This window comes from Myxocyprinus asiaticus, chromosome 34 (assembly GCF_019703515.2).
Source record: "Myxocyprinus asiaticus isolate MX2 ecotype Aquarium Trade chromosome 34, UBuf_Myxa_2, whole genome shotgun sequence".
Lineage (NCBI taxonomy): Eukaryota > Metazoa > Chordata > Actinopteri > Cypriniformes > Catostomidae > Myxocyprinus > Myxocyprinus asiaticus.
In genome coordinates, this window is record NC_059377.1 from 26666074 (window position 1) to 26688855 (window position 22782).

Sequence of the window (22782 nt, forward strand, 5' to 3'; positions counted from 1 at the left end):
TTCGAAGTGTCCTACTTGCTTTTCTGAAACGAGACAGCCTCAATGACCTATGCGGCCGACAAATGCGACCTCAGGAGGACGCATCCTTCCAAACGAGACACAGCCATACTATTTTTTTTTTTTTAAAGGAAGCAGTGCAGTGTATACAGCACAGTACGCTAGTATTCCACTCCAAACATAGCCATAGTTTCTGCTACTTTATTAACACTCACATTTACATATTCTGAACAGAACCCTTGTGATCTAACATAAAAGGAAAGTATATTAAAGCAAAATATTTATGATCCAGAATTCAATTATGTTTGATCCACAAAGACGCAGAGTAATTTCACAAAGAAAACTGTTGTTGAGTGGGGCAGAATTTAGGGCTTATTTGTTAATGGTAAAAATTTATTTATTTGAAATTAATGTAGTTTTTGTTGTTTTACTTTTAAAGTCATGCACAGACAGCCAAACTAAAGATATATTGCAACGTATTTAAAAAAACAGCAAAGAAACGTTTGTTTTCAACACTGAAACTATTAGAGAATGGCTACTGCTTGCAAATGCAGCAACCGATAAATGTGACACTTAAAATTACAGAAATATTACTAAAGGTAAAGGGGGCGTGAATTCTGTTGTATCCACCTGCAGAACCGCGATAAGATGATGCAAACGCCTCGTTCTATATAAGCCTATGCAGTTTATCAATCAGTACTCATGCTAGAGTTTTACTTTTTTCAAGCACACTTTAATTTCTAGTTTACAGTTAGAGACCTGTTAAGCATGGGCAACAAGATGGCTGAAGATTCCTTGTTTTCCAGTGATTACGGTAGGTGATTTGATGTAAATGAGCTGATTGACACTATATATTCCACCGATAATTGTCTAATTGGTCTAATTTCTAAACTGAAAATAGTCTAATGGTTTGATGCACTGGGCGGATGTTCAATTTATTGTCTAATTAGGGCACGTGGAGAAAGTGTTACATTTAAAACTGCATCCAGAACTATTGTTAAGTTATTTGAATAGGTTGACAAATCTCCTGGAATAATATAGAGTTGCATTTTATTGTTTCCACCACATAAGTTAGTACCTGGGCACACGCTTTGCTCAAACACTCAATGCATAAAGAAAACATGAGGGCTCTGAATTTCCAAAGTCGACTTGAATTAATCTAAAGCATGGGTGTCAAACTCGGTTCCTGGAGGGGCCACAGTCCAGCAGAATTAAGCTCTAACCCTAATTAAACACACCTGAAGCAGCTAATCAAGGTCTTCAGGAGTGCTTGAAGATTACAAGGAGGCATTTTGGAGCAGGGCTGGAACTAAACTAATTAAACACCCCTGATCTAAAGCTAGAAGAGAAAAGTAAATGTGGCTGGACAAAGCCTTGTCTGTTTAAATTTAAATTTGTTAGATATATAGATGGATGGATATAAAAGAGAGTTTAAGGGGATATTCGTATGTTAAATGAAAACTCAGAAAGTCCAATCAGTGAGAAAAGATAAAACACAATTTAGAATTGGCTGAAGGATTATGCTGAGTTTTTTGGATGTTACTTGAAAACTGCAGAAGGACTTGCATTCCATTTTTTTAACAGAAGTTGAAAGGGAATTTTGGGAAAACTGTTTGTCTGATTAGTTAGAAACTACAAAGTCAGAAGATGTAACAGTCTAAAAATTGTATCTTGGGTTATAATACCTTAAAGCTGAAGTTTGTAGCTTTTTCTGTGTTAAAATATTTCTATCACAACTTAAAATGCAGAGACAACTGTAAGCCATTCATAGGTTAATTTTCTCTAAAACTGTAAACACTGTTTCTGTGGCGCTATAAAAATTGCTCTTTGTTTTGAGAGACCTGCTTAGACCCACCCCTACAACATTACTCAATCAATGGCGTGAGCTGCGGGTGGGACTGATCTGATTGTTTGACCAATGGGAGATGAAGCGTGTATTCAGAAAGCTGTTTTCAAAACTGTTTATTTGTGCAATTTCATTCGGTGGGGGTAGCGTTGCAGAAATTCCATACTTCAGCTCTAACCCAAGTGTGTACAATAGCTTGACTTTGACAAGCCAGCATAATAAACACCATTCTTTGTTTGGATGCCAAAGTCTGCTGGGGAGTGTGCTTTACTCCATTCTTATGCTGGGTAAGTATTATTCTCTTTTCCGTGCCATTCATATTTACAGATAGTCCATGTCCTCTGTGTGAGGAAGGAGAGCAGAGAGGTTACTGCAGATACAGAGACACTGAGCAAGAGAATGTGAGAGAAAGAAGGAAGGGGTGGAGGACGAGGTGTCTCAAGAGTTTGAGGAACTTTGAGGTGAAATTAGAAGAAAAAAACTGAGGAGAACTTGACAATAGGTCAAGAACGTGAAGACAGGAACCCCAAGACAAATGAGGCAGAAAACAAAACTGAAGATAAACATGATGTTGGACAGAAAAATGAGAAAAATACAGCAGGGGAGCAAAAGGAGGAGAAGGACAGGAATAAGAAAGTGAGAGAAAGTGCCATGGTCATTTTAAAAGACCAAACAAAGGCCGAAGATGAAAACGAGACAAGGGATTTGGCAGTGCCACCTTTAGAGGAGGACTGTATTTTTGCAGATGAGCCCTGATTGCACCATAGACTTGGTGATGGTATGTGAGCAGTCGGTAGAGAAATGTATGAGTGAAGAACTCATGTTATGCCCCCCTACTACCTCAAATCTACCCCAGCGCCATGCACAATCCCCACTCAAAACTTTATCCATCATGTTACCACCCCAAAATCCTACAATACTCCCCTTTCAGCCCCGGAGAAACCAGCACACCGGCTTTACCTTCAATCAGCACTGATGCTCCTTTGATGCCTCCTAAGAAGAAAACATGCACTTTCTACAGCACCGGTGAGAGAAAATAGACTATGCTTTGTGGGTGTATTTGGACAATACAGCAGAGCTCTTTAGTTTCTAGTCTTAAACCTGGAAAAGAATTGGCATTTCAAGCCATGGGTTCCCTAATGGGTTTTTAGAACAGCAATTTTTGAATTATGAGTGAAAAAGGTCAGTGGTTAACTTATTTAATGTAATCTGCCATTTTGTTGTACAACACACATTCATACTACAAATGTTACATACTTCAAACTGTTGGGTGCTTTTAAAATATAAGTTGCAACATAAGACTCCAATGATTGTCCAGTTGATTACTTGTGAAGTTGAAATTCACAATTGAGACATGACTGTATTTAATTTTATGTTGTAGAACAAAAGCTTGTAAGTTTCCTTATTTACTTATAAATTGAAAACCATCATTCTAGAATCCTGAAATTTCCATGGGAACTCATGGTGAATTAGCCTTCCGTATTGGCCTATATATTGACAACATGACTGAACAGCCCTTATGTGGGATGTTTTTGTTAAGAGTGTGTTTATTGATATAAATGTGAGGGGGTTGTAGTTACATGTGTTACCCAATGTCTTCTAGATCAGTTGGAGTAGCTGGAGCGAGTGTTTCAGGATGATCACTACCCTGACGGAGATATAAAAAAAAAAAGATCTCGGCAGCCATCGGTGTTACACCCCAGAGAATCATGGTCACTGTCCACTGACATTCATTCCTTTCAATATCCGACCCTCTCTCATATTAGGCCATGTGTACACTAAACCGTTTCCGTTGTTATACGCAGTGATATTGCCATGTGTACGCCACTTATTCACACTGGAACAGCGCTTCTCCATAAATGGAGACTTCCGAACACTATGACGTGAGGAAAGGTTTCAAACTTAAACGTATTAGTGTGGATGTTGCTTTAGTCTATCTATCATTCTAGAAGTTCAAATTAATAAAATGATCATTGTATCAGAAAGTTTATGCAAGAGTATGTAGTTGTACTTTGGGGCTGGATTCACGAAAATGTTCTTAAAAGAATATTCTGGGTTTAATACAAGTTAAGCTCAATTGACAGCATTTGTGGCATAATGTTGATTACTACAATAATTTCGACTCGTCCCTCCTTAACAAAAAGCAAAAATTGAGTTTAAAGTGAGGCACTTACAATGGAAGTGAATGGGGCCAATTTTTGGAGGGATTAAACAGAAATGTGAAGCTTTTTTTTTTATAAAAGCACTTACATAAATTCTTCTGTTAAAACCTCTTTACAGATTTTTTTTTTTACAGTCATTTTTGGGTTTGATGACATCACTGTGGCAACGAAGTTGTAAAATTGGCTTAACTTTACACAGAAAAGGGTAATGAGCTATTTTATCACACTAAAATATTGTTAACATGCATATTGTTTAAGTCTTGTGGCTATACTTGTGAAACCGTGAGTATTTTAATGTTTCTGATTGTCCCCATTCACTTCCATTGTAAGTGCCTCACTGTAACCCAGATGTTTGCTTTTTTTTTTTTTTTTTTTTTTTTTTACAGAAAAGGAGGGGTAAGACAAAAATTTTTGGGCAATCAATATTATGCTACAAATGCTGTCGATTGAGCTTAACTTGTACTGAACCCGGAATATTCCCTTAAGGAAAAAAAAAAGAATGTTCTTAGGATAAATTACAAGAAGTCCGTAAGAATGTTCTTAAGTGCAATTCTCGAAAAATTAGTAAGAATATAATGACAGGTTTTGACATTGTCTGATTATACTAACCTGCTCATGAGGTTTCCTTGTCTAATACAACAATTGCAATACTTAGCACTGGTATATCATAATGATCAATGTATTTATTTATCAACCATTTTGTAAGTAGCAAACACATCACAATAATTTTTTTTTAATGTAAAGTGCGTGAGATGTGTTAGTTTAACAAAAATAACCGTCATAGGACAATTTACTTGCTGGTAAAAATTTGACATTGAGGAAAAAAAACTTCAGTAGACAAGAGCTGGAAGTTCTCATTGAGGAAATTTCTGCAAGGAAAAAAGTTCTCCTTGGGAAGCTTAATAATGATATTACCTCAGAAAGTAAGAGGCAGGGGCAAGGGTGAGGGAGGACAGTCTCAGCTTTCTAATCATATAACTATTGTTTACATGAACTCTAAAGCTCACGGAAAGAGAGTGCTACGTAGTGCATCCGTTTGAATTGACTAGCATGATTGTTCACACATTAAGAAGCTTCAAAACAACATTAATTGTTTGAATTTCATGATAACATTCACATCATTTGAAAGCTGAATATAAAAATAACATAAAACATTCAAAAGCATGTTTTTGTCTAAAATCTTATTTCTATATAAACAGCCCAGTTGTGACTTCTGACTCAACATGATAGAATGCGTCACATTTGAAACAACCCAATAAATTCATTAAATGTCTTACCTTTTGTGATATAAGACAACTGTGAGGTTATTTTATCTTTACGATGTTATGGCAATTTTTAAGAAAATTTACGGTGAGAATTTGGATGTTTTCTTAAGAACAATCTTATGAAAAAAGATAAGAACTTTCTTAAAGTTTTTTTTTTTTCGTAAATTCATAATTTTCGAAACTTTTTTTCTTAAAGGTGCTATGTGTAATATTTTTGCTGTACTAAATCATAAAATGACCATAATATGTCATTAGAGAATTAAGAAACATGCTAAGTTGAAATACTGGCTTCTCCGATAACAATGTTACAGTCAGTATGTTCTATTTTGAAGTTTCCATTCCGGGCCGGAATTTCTGTTTATGTTTTGGCCTGTGTGATCACTGCCCTCTCACCAATAGTATTTCGACACCACTGGGTTGCCAGATTTGAACAAGTTTACAGGCAAACAACAGTGCGTGCTGCAGCCATGGAAGCCAGCAAATGAACTGGATCAGAGATAACAGATTCCACCTGACCTAAAAAGCCTCGCCATCCGTCTAAAAACCACCATGACCAGAGGCGTAGTAAAACAAGGATAAATATTGGAGATGCCTTTGGAAGATGGAGACAGCTTAAAGCCCAGAAATCCTTTAAAACGGATGCTGAGTTGGCTAATTTGTGTGTCAACATTCTGGCAACCCGCATGAGCTTAGAGTCTTGGGCGGGGCAGACAACTCTCCAATATTTTGAATTTGGACTGCAGTACCCATTTCAAATGCTTGTTGTCAATCTTTCATATAGCACCTTTAAATTAGAAATTAAAAAGATTGGGTAGCTCAGCGAGTATTGACGTTGACTACCACCCCTGGAGTCGTGAGTTCGAATCCAGGGTGTGCTGAGTGATTCCAGCCAGGTCTCCTAAGCAACCAAATTGGCCCAGTTGCTAGGGAGGGTAGAGTCACATGGGGTAACCACCTCGTGGTTGCGATTAGTGGTTCTCGCTTTCAATGGGGCTTGTGGTAAGTTGTGCGTGGATCGCGGAGAGTAGCATAAGCCTCCACATGCTGGGAGTCTCCGCGGTGTCATGCACAACATGCCGCATGAAAAGATGCGCAGATTGACTGTCTCAGAAGCGGAGGCAACTGAGACTTGTCCTCCGCCACCCGGATTGAGGTGAGTAACCGCACTATCACGAGTAATAAGTAGTGGGAATTGGGCATTCCAAATTGGGGAGAAAAGAGGATAAAAATAAAAAAAGGAAGAAATTAAGAAGAAAATGGTAGTTAAAGCTAAAGTATGTAATTTCTGCGACACTAGCGCCACTGAACGGAATTGCAAAAATAAACAATCACTGCATCCGAATATCCATACTTTTCTACTATATAGTATGCCAAAAACAGTATGCCAATGGAGTAGTATTTCCGAATCCACAGTATTCATTAAGCAGTAAGCGAGAAATACCCTGATGACCTACTATTTCTGGTGAGATTTTGAAGTGCGGATGGACTGGACACATAATGATCCCATAATCTCTCGGGAGCTGAGGCAACATCATGTTCAAAACACTGGATTTAAGCAAATGGTGGTGAATCGCTGTAAGTTATATACTGTGTGTGTGTGTGTGTGTATATTTTATATATATATTTAATATACATATATATATCCCAAAATAATTGTTCCTTGTGATTAAATGGTGCGTTGTTATTACGTTATATACTTGGGTCACAAGATGATGCCCACGTCCCCGGATGAAGTATGTTCTAAAACTATTCATACTACTCACAGGCACACCTAAAAGAACGTACTGTTTTTGCCGGCAGATAACGTGTCCATCAAATAAAGTACATACTCTGACATTACGCGGTTTGGGACGCAGCAAATGTATTCAAAATAGCTTTCTGAAAACGCCCCTTGTCTGCATTTGTTCAAACAGTCAGATAACACTGCCCCCATCTCACACCATTGGTTGAGTAATATTGGTGGGGGTGGATCTAAATGGGTTGTTCAAAACAAACAGGAATTTGTACAGAGACACAGTGTTTACAGTTTTCAAGAAAATGAAACTATGAATGGCTTATTCATAGATGTCTCTGCATATTTAGCTGGGATAGGAGAAAGTAATAAAAAGTTACATACTACTTAAAAAGTTCTTAAGAATGTTTCGTAAATCTGGCCCTGATCCCTGCAACAGGTGTGGTTTCAGAACCGTCGAGCCAAATGGAGAAAAACAGCAAAAGTCACAACAAAAAGGTTTCCTGCTTGTCGGGGTCCACCTTGTGTCCAAGTCAACAGGTTAGAATGGCAAAACATGACTTGGAATTGTATGACCACACTGACACAGTGCAACTGATATTTTCACTAATGTTATGCGATATAAAAAATAATTAATAACACAAGTATAAATTTGCGTGTATGTGTGTGCATGGGTGCACAGGCCACCAGTTTTCACAGGTCCCACTGTTGCACCTCAACATCCTAAGCCTGGACCCCACTCTCCCACACACACACACATTACCATCCTTCCTAGCTGCACCAAACTACCAGGTAAACATTAGACCTAATTAAACTATATATTAGGACTTTACAATTTCATTACATTATACATTAGGAATTAAGCTATTAAATATTCCTTAAGCTAAGGAATTAAGCTTGCTATGGCAAACATCACTAATTGTTCATACTTAGAAACCATAAGCCTGCTTTTTTTTCTAGGGCCAAGAAGGGGTTTCTTCTTGTGCATTATCAGTATGTAATTTTGTGTTGAATTATATTTTGACATTTTGCATCAGGTCCAGCTTGTGTTGATGTGGGACATTGTGTTTCTCAAGGAGGATTTTTAGAGTACATGCCCCCTCCCATGCATAGTCCTCCTCTGATTCGCCGTGCCTCCTTGCCTCTTATCACGACATACAACCACTCCATTCACACTGTGTCCCTGATGCTGGACACACCTGAACATAGTGAGCACAGTTCCACAGACACAATGCCGCTGAGCTCACAGACTGACACTGGGTTAGTATGAAATGGGTTACTCATCTCCTGCAGTTCCCTCATTAACCACTAGAAGTCAGCAAAGAGCATTTTTACAAAGTGGCATCCAAAAGTTTACAGGTCCTCAAAATTGCTGGGAATTTAATCTATTCAGTACAAGTATTTGGATGTGTTATTATTGGACAATCAGGGGTATGTTTACCCCCTGGGGCACTAGACAGGTTCCATGAAGCACTTGAAAAATATGTTGATTTGGCTGTGTTAAACCTATAAAACAGAAAAATGCATTAGTGCATTACAATAATTAATCACGATTAATCTCTTGTTTGTTTTTTTGTTGTTGTTGTTGTTGTTGTTCCTTTTTAAGAAATGAAAACAAAACAACAATTTGTGTAATGTGTGCAAGTTTCATACTTTTGTGTGGATGAAACTAATAGCAGAATATATGTGGTACCTGGTGCCTTTAAAGAGATTTCACCCAAAAATAAAAATTCATAATTTACTCACCCTCATGCCATCCCAGATGCATGACCTTCTTTCTTCTGCTGAACATAAGCAAAGATTTTTAGAAGAATATCTCCGTAGAATAGCTCTGTAGGTCGATACAATGCAAGTGAATGGTGGCGAGAACTTTGAAGCCCCAAAAAGCACATAAAGGCAGCATAAAAATAATCCATATGACTCCAGTGGTTAAATCTGTGTTTTCTGAAGCGATGTGATAGGTGTGAGTGAGAACTAGATCAACATTTAAATCCTTTTCACTTTAAATTCTCCTCCCTGCCTAGTAGGTGGCGAGATGCACAAAGAATGTGAATCGCAAAAAAACAGAAGCAGAATTTGAAAGTGAAAGTGGATATTTATAGCTAAAAAGGACTTAAATATTGATCTGTTCCTCACCCACACCTATCATATCGCAAATGAAGATGTAGATTAAACCAGTGGTGTCGTATAGATCACTTTTATGCCTTTATGTGCTTTTTGGACCTTCAAAGTTCAGGCCACCATTCACTTGCATTGTATAGACCTACAGAGCTGAAATATTTTTTAAAAAAAATCTTTGTGTTCAGCAGAAGAAAGAAAGTCATATACATCTGGGATGGCATGAGGGTGAGTAAATGATGAGAGAATTTTCATTTTTGGGTGAACTATCCCTTTAATTATATTAATATAACTAATATGTGACCTGCTCTATCATTTTGAGTTGCTTTGATCCTGAGTTGCACCTGATCCAGAAGAACCAAGGTAAAACGGAAAGTCTCAGCCACTGATGATATCTTAGCAATGGACGCATAATAATTATTTCATTAGAAGGCTGATACTTGCTTTTTTACTGTAGTACATAAAACTCAAAGGGCAAATTCACTAAACAGTAACGGCACTTTTGCGTGTGGTATTTTAAGCATTTAATTGCACTGCATCTTGAGTATTTAAATTTGTTCATTATCATTCTATGTACATTTATTAGGCTCATTATAGATTGCACTTCACTCACAAAAATCGCCTTGCTCAATTTACACTTACATGAAAGTAAGTGGTAAATTAATTTTATTTAATATTTGATTAAAGTTTGGTCTGTTACAGTTTTACATTCATTTTGTTCATTTTGCACATTATCATCAACTAAAAAATAATATTTTTGTAGACTAAAATGAATGAATATGACATGATGAAATATTAACTAATTTTAAAGGTCAATATTAGATTAAAGCTATGACTAAAACAAAAAATAGTGTGAAAATTAACAGCTCTAATGTGTTTGCAGGTTTGATTATGACAGCTTGGGTTCCTCTGTAAAGCTGGACTACATGACCTCTGCTCCTCAGAATAGCACATTGAATTTCCAGCTAAACACATTTCCTCAGCAGTCTAACACCTTATTAACTCTGCAAACGAATACTCTCCTACCTCAACAAAAAAACACTGTTAACCCAGGAAAGCAGTTGTCTTATGCCCCAGCAGACCAACACACTATTGCACCAGTACTCCCACCTGTCCTACCTTGCACCTTCTCCTTACTTCAACCCCAAACCCACTGAGGGCAGCAGTGCTTCATACCTGCCCCTCACCACAGGTGCTAACAACAGCCTGCCTGCTTACACCAGTAGTGTACATTCATACCTTCAGACAGGCAACCAGATGCTTCTACAATCAGGAGTGCATGGAAAATGAGAAATCACCCAAACCGCACAAATAATTTAGTAGGAAACATGTTTTAAAGGGATATTTGACCCAAAAATGAGAATTCACTCATCATTTACTCACCCTCATGCTGTTCCAGACATGTATGACTTTCTTTCTGCAGTGGAACATTATCATGGGGGTAAGTAAATAACGGCAGAACTTTCATTTTTGAGTGAACTGTCCCTTTAAGTGTAATTTATGTGTTTGTATGAAGCATTTCAGGCCTACCCATGGATCACTGAGTGTATAGTCAGTCGGGTCACTTTACACAGGCAGTATTTCGGCCTCAGCTATCATCACATGGTCACGAGAACCACTACCCTCAGCTGCTGCCCCAGCAGCACTATGTCCAGCTACAAGGATCGCCCCAGCCCAGCCTACCCAAACCCACCCCTGACCCCTTGATGCCCAATGTAAAGGCAGAGTGTGAAGACATGGGGCACAGCCAGCCAATCAGAGTCAGCGAGCCAGAGCCTACCTTTCACTGCGATTTCTCACTGATTCACTTTTGACAACAGTTAGGTAATGACTGCACACAAAAGGCAAAAAGAAACCTGATTTGTTTCGAGAAAACTTTGTGTAGTACATGATAGCGAGTTGTATTTCTGATATTGCTGCTAAACTTCTGTGTTTTGTTTCAGGGCACTGACAGTAAAGATCTGCAGACAGTATTTTCTTTTTTTTATTTATGTGTGTCTTCTATTTGTTTTGTTGCTGTTTGTAGGCTCTATTAAAATAATCTGTCTCTGAATTTTTGTTGTGATTGTGGGTGTGTACACAAGAATTAGTGCTGTACACCTTTGTCAGAAATGCAAACAGGAATCACAAACCTTTGAGTACATTTCACAGGTTAACAGGTTAACTTTTCGAACCTGGTGTTCCCAGCATGCACGGGTCTTAAAATTAACGAGCTTGCATATTTTCACTGATTGCAAGTTGATTTACATAATTTTTTTAATTGTTGATTTTGTTGTTACGTTTTGTTACTGCATTTTGTAAGAGGAGATATTCGCTTTTGCCACAAGGGGGCACTGTCGTACAAGAGAGTTGATGAGAACTAAACCAGGAACCAGATGTTACATTGGACATTATGTGGTGACCCACCCAGCACAGTACAAAAATGGTTTAATGTGTAAAAGTAAAGAATATTAAAACCAACATGTAACTTACTAATATTACCATGAACTGCATACGCACACCAATATAAAAATTATGACATTGAAGATTACATATGAAGATGACATTGGCTGACAATTTTGTAAATGCATTATTAAAAACAGCAGAAGTAGCCTAAGCAGATTTACTAGCCTAATACATGGGACAATCACTAGGCCTAAGTATTGTATTAGTATTAGCTATATTACCAAGTGACAGACAAATTTGCGGCAAAATACCATAGAGGTTAATTAGCACAACATTTGGTGCACTTTTGTACACAGAAGTAATGTGCATGCTCAGTGTCACAACATTCACATTTTTGCATATGCTTTTATGCAAAGTGACATAATTATAAGGTATAATTTTTTTTTTTCACATTGTGTGTTCTCTGGGAATTGAACCCATGACCCTGTGCTAGCACCCTGCACTACCAGTTGAGCTACAAATGGTTATTCTTCATATTACATTATAACTAGGCCTGTCAATTTAATGCATTAATTCAGAGCAATTAATTACATATAAAATAACGTGTTAAAATGATCGCATTAATTAACGCAATTAATCATCCCGCGGGTTTTTACGAGTCACGGTCAACAAGGGGCAGTAAGCGCAACTCCAGCTGAACTGGCAACTTGCAGCAGCATGTACAGGGTTGTGTCTAGAAGGTGACCCCCCCCCCCCCCCCAGATTGAAACCCTAACCTTAAGCTTACCAATAAACCTACACCAACCCTTAGCAGCAGTGGCGGATTTAGGCATGGGCGACATGGGCACCCATGGCGGCATCTTGCGGGGGGGTGGGCATGAGGGGGCGTCCGTCCCCCTGTACAACAACTTTGGGGGCATCTTGAAGCCCAGGGCGCCATACAAGCTAGAACCGCTACTGCTTAGCAACAGCGAATGAGTCTCGCGTGAGACTTAGGCTGCTGGGGGGTTACCTTCTAGACACAGCCCAGGTACAGACAACCAGGTACAGCTGTTTCTCAGTGTCTGTTCTTTTTGCTTTTTTACATTCTTGTGGACTTGTTTGATGTCATCACCCACCTCCAAAAAAAGAAAATAGTTAAGAGGTTGTTGAATCTACATATCGCAGCACATCTTAAAACTTGCATAGATGCATTTTATGTCCTCATGTCTTCCAAGTATGCTCTTTTAAGGTAGTTAGAAAAAACTGATATTCACAAAAACGAGAATGCATTCTTAGCATTGAGAAATACCATCAATCATCCTCAGACGGCATGCCCACATACTGCCCACAGCCCTTGTTCCACATCTCATGCACATAGCACACAAAACTGGAAAACGCTTTTATCAAACCACTAAGCGCAAATCTGATTGGCTGATTCGATGGAACTTCCATGAGTTGAAGCATAATGAAATTCTCTATAAAGAGGTTTTCTGTGCTGTACTTGGACTCTTTACACATTTTCCGCTATTTTCCTGTGTGTTTTCTGTGCAATCGCTTGTGGAGACTGCGCACCATTATGTAAATTATTTATTTCCCCATGTCTATCATTTATTATGATAGGCTATAATACATCACCGATAACTCCGCCCATAAACACCTCGTACCGACTGTGACTGGTCGCTTAACATGTCATTTAGATGGCTTTTCCTGTCTAAATGGGCGGTTCTTGACCAATTGAAGCCGCTATAGAGCCCAGACCTTTGCCGAAGTCATAGCTTTATTGCGTTCAAACACAGCTGGACGGAGCGCAACTCCGAATGCAAGGTTTTAAACTTAGAAATACTGTTTATATTACCTAATCAATGCTTTACTTGTCTGCCACAATAATGTATTTTAATTATCTGAATTATTATATTTATTATGTATTATATTTAAAATTATTATTTATAATTATTTACTGAACTATTTTACTTTGGGACCTTTCTCGGCAAATATTGATATAAACAATTCATTGTGATTAATTCGATTAATTAATCAGCACATCATGTAATTAATTTGATTATATATATATATATAATTGATTGACAGCCCTAATTATAACTTCTTTGTTTAAAGCTTTTCACATTAATAAAACTTTATTTATTTCCACAAATTTTTTGTTGTTTATTTTAGTTTATTTCCAGACTTTACAGTTTGAACATTCTGTAAAAACATCTTTACTTGTCTACTAACTCTTAAACTTTTTTCTCTTTAGTTTTAGTCTCTTTTCCCATAGCTTCACTCAACCACTCTCAAGTATGATTGTGTGAGGCCATGACACAGATGAAGTTTTTGATAAAAGAAAAACTAAAAAAGATGGCAGAAATATTGTATAAAAGACTGATCATTGCACCATTTCCTTCTGACAGTGTAACCCTCACACATACGCAAATTCATGCTGCGAATACATGCCCCAGTTCCCAGCCACTTCCTGCCTCTGCTTGATCTCTGATAAAGTGTGAAAAGTAGTGAGATGAAAGTGACTGCCATGTTTGCTTAATAAGACCTTTTACTAACATATTATGAGTAACTGTTTATTCAGTGGTGACTGATATAGGCTATTGAAGTACATGATACATAAAATAAAATATCCTGCATTTGTTATGTGAACAATACCATTTGCTGTAATTTCATGTTACATTAGTTTTGCCCTACTGAAGTAAATATAGCAGAAAAGATTCAGTACTTTCTCATTGACTAAGTTTAAGTATGAACTTGAAAATTGTAAATACATTTGACATTTGTACTCAATTCAGAAATTGAGTAAATATTTTTAATGATTGTGTTTATCTTTACAATGCATCATGTATGAGTCCTAAACTAGAAAACCTTGTTATATTTAATTGCTAATTTAAGTAAATTTCACAGGTTAACAGGTTAACTTTTCAAAGCTTGTATTACCAGCATGCACTTGGCTTGAATAATTAATGAGCTTGCATATTTTCACTGATTGCAAGTTGATTTAAACCAGTTTTATTGTTGATTTTGTTGTTCCATTTGGTAACTGTTCAAATGATTTGGGAAGTCTGAAGTTCATTTTCCACAAAATTACCTGTTCATGATTAAAAATAAATAAATCCAAAATTGTTACTGTCACCCTGTTTTAAGTGTTGAGGTCTGTGCACACAGCTCTGGTTCTTCTTACCATTAAAGGTAATGTTACTATTAAATAAAATGTGGTGTTGTCTAATAGACTACAAAGCTTGCATGAAGTTTCATTGTGGAAGACTTTTGTGTTTTATGTGGTGCATGCATTAAAAAGCACCAAAATGCCAGTAAACATTTAAAGTATAGCTTAATTCAGAGCGTTTCAAAGTAAACATTACTTGAGAAGTTCCAATTAAAGCCACCAAGAATTGTGTGTAGCCTTTACTTGAAAATATGATCTGTTAAATTTAATAGCAATTTCTGTGGAAATTGTTTCCTAGATTTTTAAACTGTTGTAAACTTCACTGCAAAGGTTTTTTCAGTGTAGGCCTAGATGATGATTCCTGCAAAGTAGGTGTATTTTACTATTGTTTCATCACTTAAAATAATGTTATGGTGGCCATAAATATGTCTTACTCATTTCCCCAGTCTTATCCATGTTTCATATAGTCTTTGTATATGTGTGTAAAAGATACATCAAAATTATGATTGCATCTTTCTAAAGAATTGCAACAAAGAAAGTGAAGATGTGGAAGCTGCTTAGAAATTTCACTAAAATTAGTTTGTGATAATCATCAAAAAGCTCATCAGCTTCTCTAAAATTAGGCAGGAAACTCTGCCACCACACAGGAACTTACATGTGCATGTCTGTTTGTCGGTATCAGGGTGTGTTTGAGTGGCTCTGAAGACTGTTTCTAAAGACTGCTTGTTTTGTCTCAGTGTTGAAGAGACGAAAAGAAAGATGTCTGGAACACGTGCACTTTGCTGTCATGTCACCACAGCGACCCGATCATTTGCCATCTTGTATCTGGTAACATGCAGCTTCATACAAACATTTACACCCACTCAAAAAACTGTAGACATTGATTAGCTTTAACAACACCAAATGTGTGTACAATGTTGATTGGTTGTTGAAGGCTTATGTATAACTAAATCAAAATTAGCTGCTTTTTCTGTGTATAATATGTGTAACCATCAGTAAATTATGGACCGGGCCAATGGGGCCAGTGAGAAAGCAAGCAAGCAAGAAAGAAAGAAAGAAGGAAGAGGGCATCTTAAAGCAGATTAAAGGGCTTGTAAATTTTGAGAGCTGAAGTCTGAATTTACGAACATTCCAAAACAGACTCGTAGCTCATTTAAACATGCTGTCAATGTAATGTAGTCTAAGAGATTTTTGGACACTTTGAAAAGGCATAAATGATGCCTTTCCAGGGCTTTTCGATGGAAGAATGGTAATGGTAACCAAGCTGTAGGGTCGTTCCACTAAAAGAAAATTGGTCCCACAGCCCTTGCTAGTCATAATCCGCCCATGTTGGTAGAGATGATTGAGCCTTTCCTGTTGTAGCCCACTGGTTGTAATTGTTGTAGTAACTCAGGTTAGAACATCAGGTGGATTTATGTAGTAGTTTATAAGTCTGGGGAGATTCGAACTACAGACAAGAGTCGAAATAGAGAAATTTTGCACTAATAATATTGCACAGCCATTTTATTGCCCTTGGTTTGTTATTTGGTCAATGTATAGACTTAAAAGAGAAGTTGGGGCAGGAAGCTAAAGCCATTTTGAAAGAGACAAATCACATTCAGTTACTGACCAACAGTTTAAATGTCTGTTCAACTGAATATTTGTTGTACAGCACCTTAAAAGCACTTTGTTGTAAAGCACCTTATCTGGAGCTCATATTTGTTTAGCAACCAATATAAAAGATAAATAGACAGAGATACTAAATTTAGCCTACTGCATACACTGGCCCTATTTTGCCACACTCAAAAAAGAAAAAAGTATTTGCATTATATAACAAAATATCAAATCAAGTACAGTTGTGCTCAAAAGTTTGCATACCCTTGGAGAATTGGTAATATATGTACAATTTTTAAAGAAAACATGAGTGAGCAGGCAAAACACATTTCTTTTATTTCTTATGGGATTCATATTCAGCTGTAGGTTATAACAGAATGGCACAATCATAAAACAAAACATGGCAACAATGAAAAAAATGAAATGACCCCTGTTCAAAAGTCTGCATACCCTTAGTTCCTAATATTGTGTATTGCCCCTTTTAGCATCAATGGCAGTGTGCAGTCTTTTGTAATAGTTGTCTAGTGAGGCCCCAAATTCTTGCAGGTGGTATAACTGCCCATTCGTCTTGGCAAAATGCCTCCAGGTTATGCAAAGTCTTTGGTCATCTTGCATGAACCACACATTTGAGATCTTCCCAGAGTGGCTCGATGATATTAAGCTCAGGAGACTGTGATGGCCACTCCAGAACCTTCAGCTTTTTCTGTTGTAACCACTGGAGGGTCAACTTGGCCTTGTGCTTAGGGTCATTGTCGTGCTGGAAAGTCCAAGAGCGTTCCATGTGCAGCTTTCATGCGGAAGAATGCAAATTGTCTGCCAGTATTTTCTGATAACATGCTGCATTCATCTTGCCATCAATTTTCACAAGATTCCCCGTGCCTTTAGAGCTCACACACCCCCAAAACATCAGTGAGCCACCACCATGCTTCACAGTGGGGAGGCGTGTCAAGGTGTTGTCGGGCATATTGTAACCTGGCTTTTTATGTGGCATTGGCTTCTTTCTGGCAACTCGACCATGCAGCTCATTTTTGTTCAAGTATCGTCGTATTGTGCTCGTTGAAACAACCATCACCGTCTTTGTCCAGAGCAGCCTGTATTTCTCCTGAGGTTACCTGTGGGTTTTTCTTTGTATCCCGAACAATTCTTCTGGCAGTTTTGGCTTAAATCTTTCTTGGTCTACCTGACCTTGGCTTGGTATCAAGAGATCCCCGAATTTTCCACTTCTTAATAAGTGATTGAATTGTACTGACTGGCATTTTCAACGCTTTGGATATCTTTTTATATCCTTTTCCATCTTTATAAAGTTCCATTACCTTGTTACGCAGGTCTTTTGACAGTTCTTTTCTGCTCCCCATGGCTCAGTATCTAGCCTGCTCAGTGCATCCACGTGAGAGCTAACAAAATCATTGACTATTTATACACAGACACTAATTGCAATTTAAAAAGCCACAGGTGTGGGAAATTAACCTTTAACTGCACTTTAAACCTGTGTGTGTCACCTTGTGTGTCTGTAACAAGGCCAAACATTCAAGGGTATGTAAACTTTTGATCAGGGCCATTTGGGTGATTTCTGTTATCATTATGATTATGATCATATATATTATTTTTTATAAATGCTACTTGATTTGATATTTTGTTATATAATGCAAAGACTAAGAAAAGTGAAGTTAGTTCTGAGAAAAGGTCAAGTGTATTTGCAGATGCTGTTTGGTGTAATATTTTGTATCTAATATAATGACATTCAGACATTTTTAAGTGTGACTTAAGTGTCCAAAAAGACTACTTTTGGGCGCAACCGTACATAGGCCACTAAGAAAAAACTAATATGTTTCTTTAAAGAAAAAAGTTTTAATCAACCTGTTGATGCGAGAAATCAACATTCCCTTTCAAATTTGATAATAATATTTCATGATATTGTGACTATTTTGGACATTCCACATTATAGAATCATGATAATCATTTTAGGAGTAAAAACATTTACAGGAAACCTTCTGTCAACTAGAGCATTTTTTAAACCTCCATAGGAATATCTAGCTGAGGCAGGATGTTGTGTGTATGTTATGTAATTTACACTTTTACAGGTTTTTCTGAATGAATCGCTGTTCTTGTGTAACATGTTCTGTTGGTGTTGGCTCAGAGAAGAGAGTCCAAACAGTCTGGCTGCCAGAGTACACACACACCAACTGAGGCACACATTTACCTTTATGAATTCATTCTTTCACGTTCATTTCATCTATGCCTTCTGTGTGTCTGTGCACACGTCTCTCTAGATAGGTAATGTGCTGGAAATGGCGGATATCATTCGAACAGTTTCTTGGGAGAAAGCTCCATACGATGTGCCCTATCATGAATTAAAGTCTACCAGGGGCCATCGTGTCTGTAAGTTCACTTCACCTCTCACTCATTCACTCTTTTCATACGGACATGTATCGTATATTAATAACTTTTTATTTAGGGGAGCTTTGCTGTCCCCAAAGATAATTTGAAATGGGGGAATAAGAAAAAAAGAAAGAAAGAAAAAATAATAATTCTAGTTATAAAGGATAGTTATTGTATAAGGATACTGTGTTTAAAGAACCATCATTTTTAGGAGTGTTGAAATGTTATATGTGCCAGTATTTTATTATTTTGGACTTGTTCCCTACCCAGACTTTTTAAACTCCCCTTAATAATACAGGTCTACAAAGTATTAAAAATGCCTCAAAATTAATATATTATCCCATGTATTATACCGCTTTATTAAACAAATACAGCTTTAGTTTATCAGTACAATTTTGAACTAACATTGTACAGTTCTTTAAATCCTTTAACACAACATTGACAACATTAAAAAATACCATAATATATAACACATAGGCTGCCTGGACATAAATATTCAATATTCTTTTTTGTCTCTCTTTGCAGTTGATATCAGCACTAACATTCTGACGCTGGTTCTGATGTCGATCTCTGGTGTGCTGGTTCTGTTCTCTCACCGCAAGGTGAGATAAAAAATTTTTCCACTGCATTATCATTTGTTTGTTAAATTGCAGGACTATGTCACGCATGGCAACTCACTAAAGTTTTCACTAAACACTTTTCATAAATGCAAAAAATAAGAAAGAAAAAGAAACGTGAATGCTTTAACTGAAACATGAATATTTTGCCATTATTTTACTATTTATGGTCACTGTGCTGTTTCCAAAATAAGCTATTCTCTTTGGGGAGTTAACAAAATCAATATTAATTCTGTGTTTACTTGTGTATTTATCTGCTACTCAAGACAAATGTAAATAGTACATTGGTAATGAAACAACTATGTGTGTGGTGATACCTTTTGACTAAGTCTGTTTTTGTTTTATTGGATGTATGCATATTTACATGTGTGAGTGTGCATTTATGCGTCTGCAGTGTATCTGTAGTCATCTCTGTGCACCTTCGATTTTAAACTTTGCAGCCCGAAACCAATATTTACCCAGCTTCCAGAAAGAGAGTTTGTCTCAGTATTTATGAATGTGGTGAAACACAGAATCCTGGCGGTCTTTCCAAACTACACATTTTAATCCTAGACTTTAAAAAATGGAGTGTGAGTGACTGAATGTGTTCAAAAAAATAATAGCTTTCAACATTTCTTCTGTCTTTCTTTACACCTGTGTGTTTGTGTTTTGTGTATGTAAGAATAAAAGTGCAGAAGTGAGTCGTTCAACAACATTTCTATCTGTGTTTAAGGGCCCATTTTTTGTGCTGCCTTTTGTGCTGATGATGTTTGTGGATTTGGGTCTGAGTTTTCTCTCCCTGTTTGATGGAGCCTGGGGACTGCCAGGGACCCCCAGCTACAAAGACTTCCTGCTAGTTGCAGTGAGAAAACACATTTTGTTAAATCAATCATTCTTAAAATCTCATAATTAAAAAGAATCATATAATTTTACAAAAATGTGCTTTTGTATGTGTCTATAGAAGTATTATAGAGGAGTCAATAGGTTCGATGAGGAGGAGTTAGGCAATGTCACCATGCTGTACACTGTTCTGTTCATGCTGAACATCTTGCTGAAGGTATAAATTCATGTGTCTGCTGCTATTTGTATGTATATGTATACATATAGTGTATATATACACTCACTGAGCACTTTATTAGGAACACTATGGTCCTAACAAAGTGCCCTATGTGGTCTTCTGCTGTTGTAGCTCATCCACCTCAAGGTTCGACGTGTTGTGCATTCTGAGATGCTATTCTGCTCACTACAATTATACAGAGTGGTTATCTGAGTTACTGTAGCCTTTCTGTCAGCTCGAACCAATCTGGCCATTCTCTGTTGACCTCTCTCATCAACAAGGTGTTTTCGTCGGCAGAACTGCCCCTCACTGATGTTTTTTGTTTTTGATACCATTCTGTGTAAACTCTAGAGACTGTTGTGCGTGAAAATCCCAGGTTACAGAAATACACAAACCAGCCCGTCTGGCACCAACAAACATGCCACGGTCGAAATCACAGAGATCACATTTTTTCCCCATTCTGACAGTTGATGTGAACATTAACTGAAGCTCCTGACCCATATCTGCATGATTTTATACATTGCACTGATGCCACATGATTGGCTGATTAGATAATCGCATGAATATGTAGGTGTACAGGTGTTCCTAACAAAGTGCTCAGTGAGTGTATATATAGTGTTGGGTGTATCAGATTACAAAGTAATTCGTTACTGTAATCTAATTACTTTTTTAGTCAAAAAAGTAATGTAACATATTCTTGTAATCAGATTACACAGACTTTCAATAAAAGTAAATACTTTTAAGTACATTACTTGCACTAGAGTTATATGTATAATACATTTCAAATATGAATTTATATGTACATGTTTTAGCGTTTCTGTGACAACTGAATTGTGTCTGATTGAATGAAGAGGAAATATGGACATTTTGAATTTGAGCGGAAAACCAAAAACCTTTCTAGGAAAAGTGATTTAGAAAGTAAATTAAAAGTAAAATAATTAGTTATGTGATTACTTTTTAGATTAAGTAATCAGTAAAGTAATCCGAATAAATTTTTTAGAAAAGTAATTAGTAATTTGTAGTGGGTTACTTATTGTGAGTAACTTACCCAACACTGTTTACTATATATATATATATATATATATATATATATATATATTTATATATGTGTGTGTGTGTGTGTATGTCTGTATAATATGATATATGATATGTCATCACCCTCTCCAACCTCATAAAACACACTCATGCAAATACATATTCATCTATATTCACCTACACAGTGTTGTTTTGTCTGCTAGTTTGCATTTTACAGTGTAAACCAAAGCTTTTTTAGCTGTTGGAGAGGGGGAATGTAAGGAGGGATTGAGGTAGTAAAGCGATGTATAGAGGCAGTCATAAAGCCTGTTCTGTCCTTTTAGCTGATTGAGAGGGCTTTTAGAGTAGAGGGAAATGAAACTGCTCTCTGGAAGGATTTTGCATTTTCCTCTGTAAGGCTGTGTGTGCTTTTATATGTTTTGAACTTAAAGCCTTTTAATTATTGTATGCATTTGGGCTTTTATTACTATCCCTGTGTGTTTTCTGTACAGGTGTACATCCTTCAGGTGTCAATGAGGTGTTTTTATGCCCTGAAGGCAGAAAGGACTGCTGCCATCCATGTTGACACTGGAAATACTGTGACAGTGAGTGCATTTATAGTAGAGTTTGCTTTTGTGTCACATGATACTGAAGTTTTAATGTGTAATATGATAAATTATAAATTATAAATCTTAAATTCTAAGCCGCTTACAAATTCATTCTGATGACACTTTTTCACATGCTGTTATTTAGATTGTTTTAATGAGTTAATGATTGTTTAACACTTGCATATAAAGTAGCTGTGCAAAGGCAAAACACCGTAACTGCACATTTTGTCAGAATTGAGTTATAACCAAAAAAACAGGTCTCTTAGACTATGATCTGTCCTGTGACAGATGGGTTTGACTCGATGCTCAGATTCAGAGAAAACAAATTGTGAAAATTGCAGTAACTACAAAATCCACACTATAACCAAGCATCTTTAAGACATTTTTCTCACTTTCAATGTTGGCATAGTTCCTGCATTTTGCCTTTGTATATGGCAAAATAATAATGTACTTTAATGATCAAATGAAACCAACAGACATTTGTTTTACTTTTGTCTAACAGGTGAAACTCCCTTCCTATGATGAATCTCTCAAGATTAAAGTGGAAGACTCACCTCCATCCTATGCAGAGCTCTGAAATGAAAGTGTATTTCAGACATGGTTTTATGACCCAAAAAGCAAGAAACCCTTCTAAGCTTACAAGCAGCTACACCACAATGAGCACAAATATTCAGATGCATGTGAACAACCACACACAAAACATAAATGCTTAAATGCTTGCTTTGACACATTAAACTTAATTAATTATGTACATTTTTCTGATTATTGTGTCTTCACTATAAGCAAGTATGGTGATGATGGAAGTTTTCCATTCGGTTTGAACTAATGACTGTATGATACATCACAGTTGCGGTTATTTTTTGGACAAAGGCCAGAAAA

General features: G+C 37.0%; 1 protein-coding gene and 1 pseudogene across 1 annotated transcript; both read left to right on the forward strand.

Annotated features, from left to right (window-relative positions):
- The first annotated feature begins 777 nt into the window (after positions 1-777).
- Positions 778-2819, forward strand: LOC127424966 (uncharacterized; annotated as a pseudogene).
- Positions 2820-15316: 12497 nt separating this feature from the next.
- LOC127425446 (lysosomal-associated transmembrane protein 5) lies at positions 15317-22654 on the forward strand. Its single transcript, XM_051671467.1, has 7 exons — positions 15317-15484; positions 18520-18628; positions 19154-19230; positions 19958-20086; positions 20186-20281; positions 21808-21900; positions 22406-22654. The coding sequence occupies exons 1-7, from the start codon at positions 15416-15418 to the stop codon at positions 22478-22480; spliced, it is 648 nt and encodes a 215-aa protein (XP_051527427.1). The 5' UTR covers positions 15317-15415; the 3' UTR covers positions 22481-22654.
- The last annotated feature ends 128 nt before the right edge of the window (positions 22655-22782 follow it).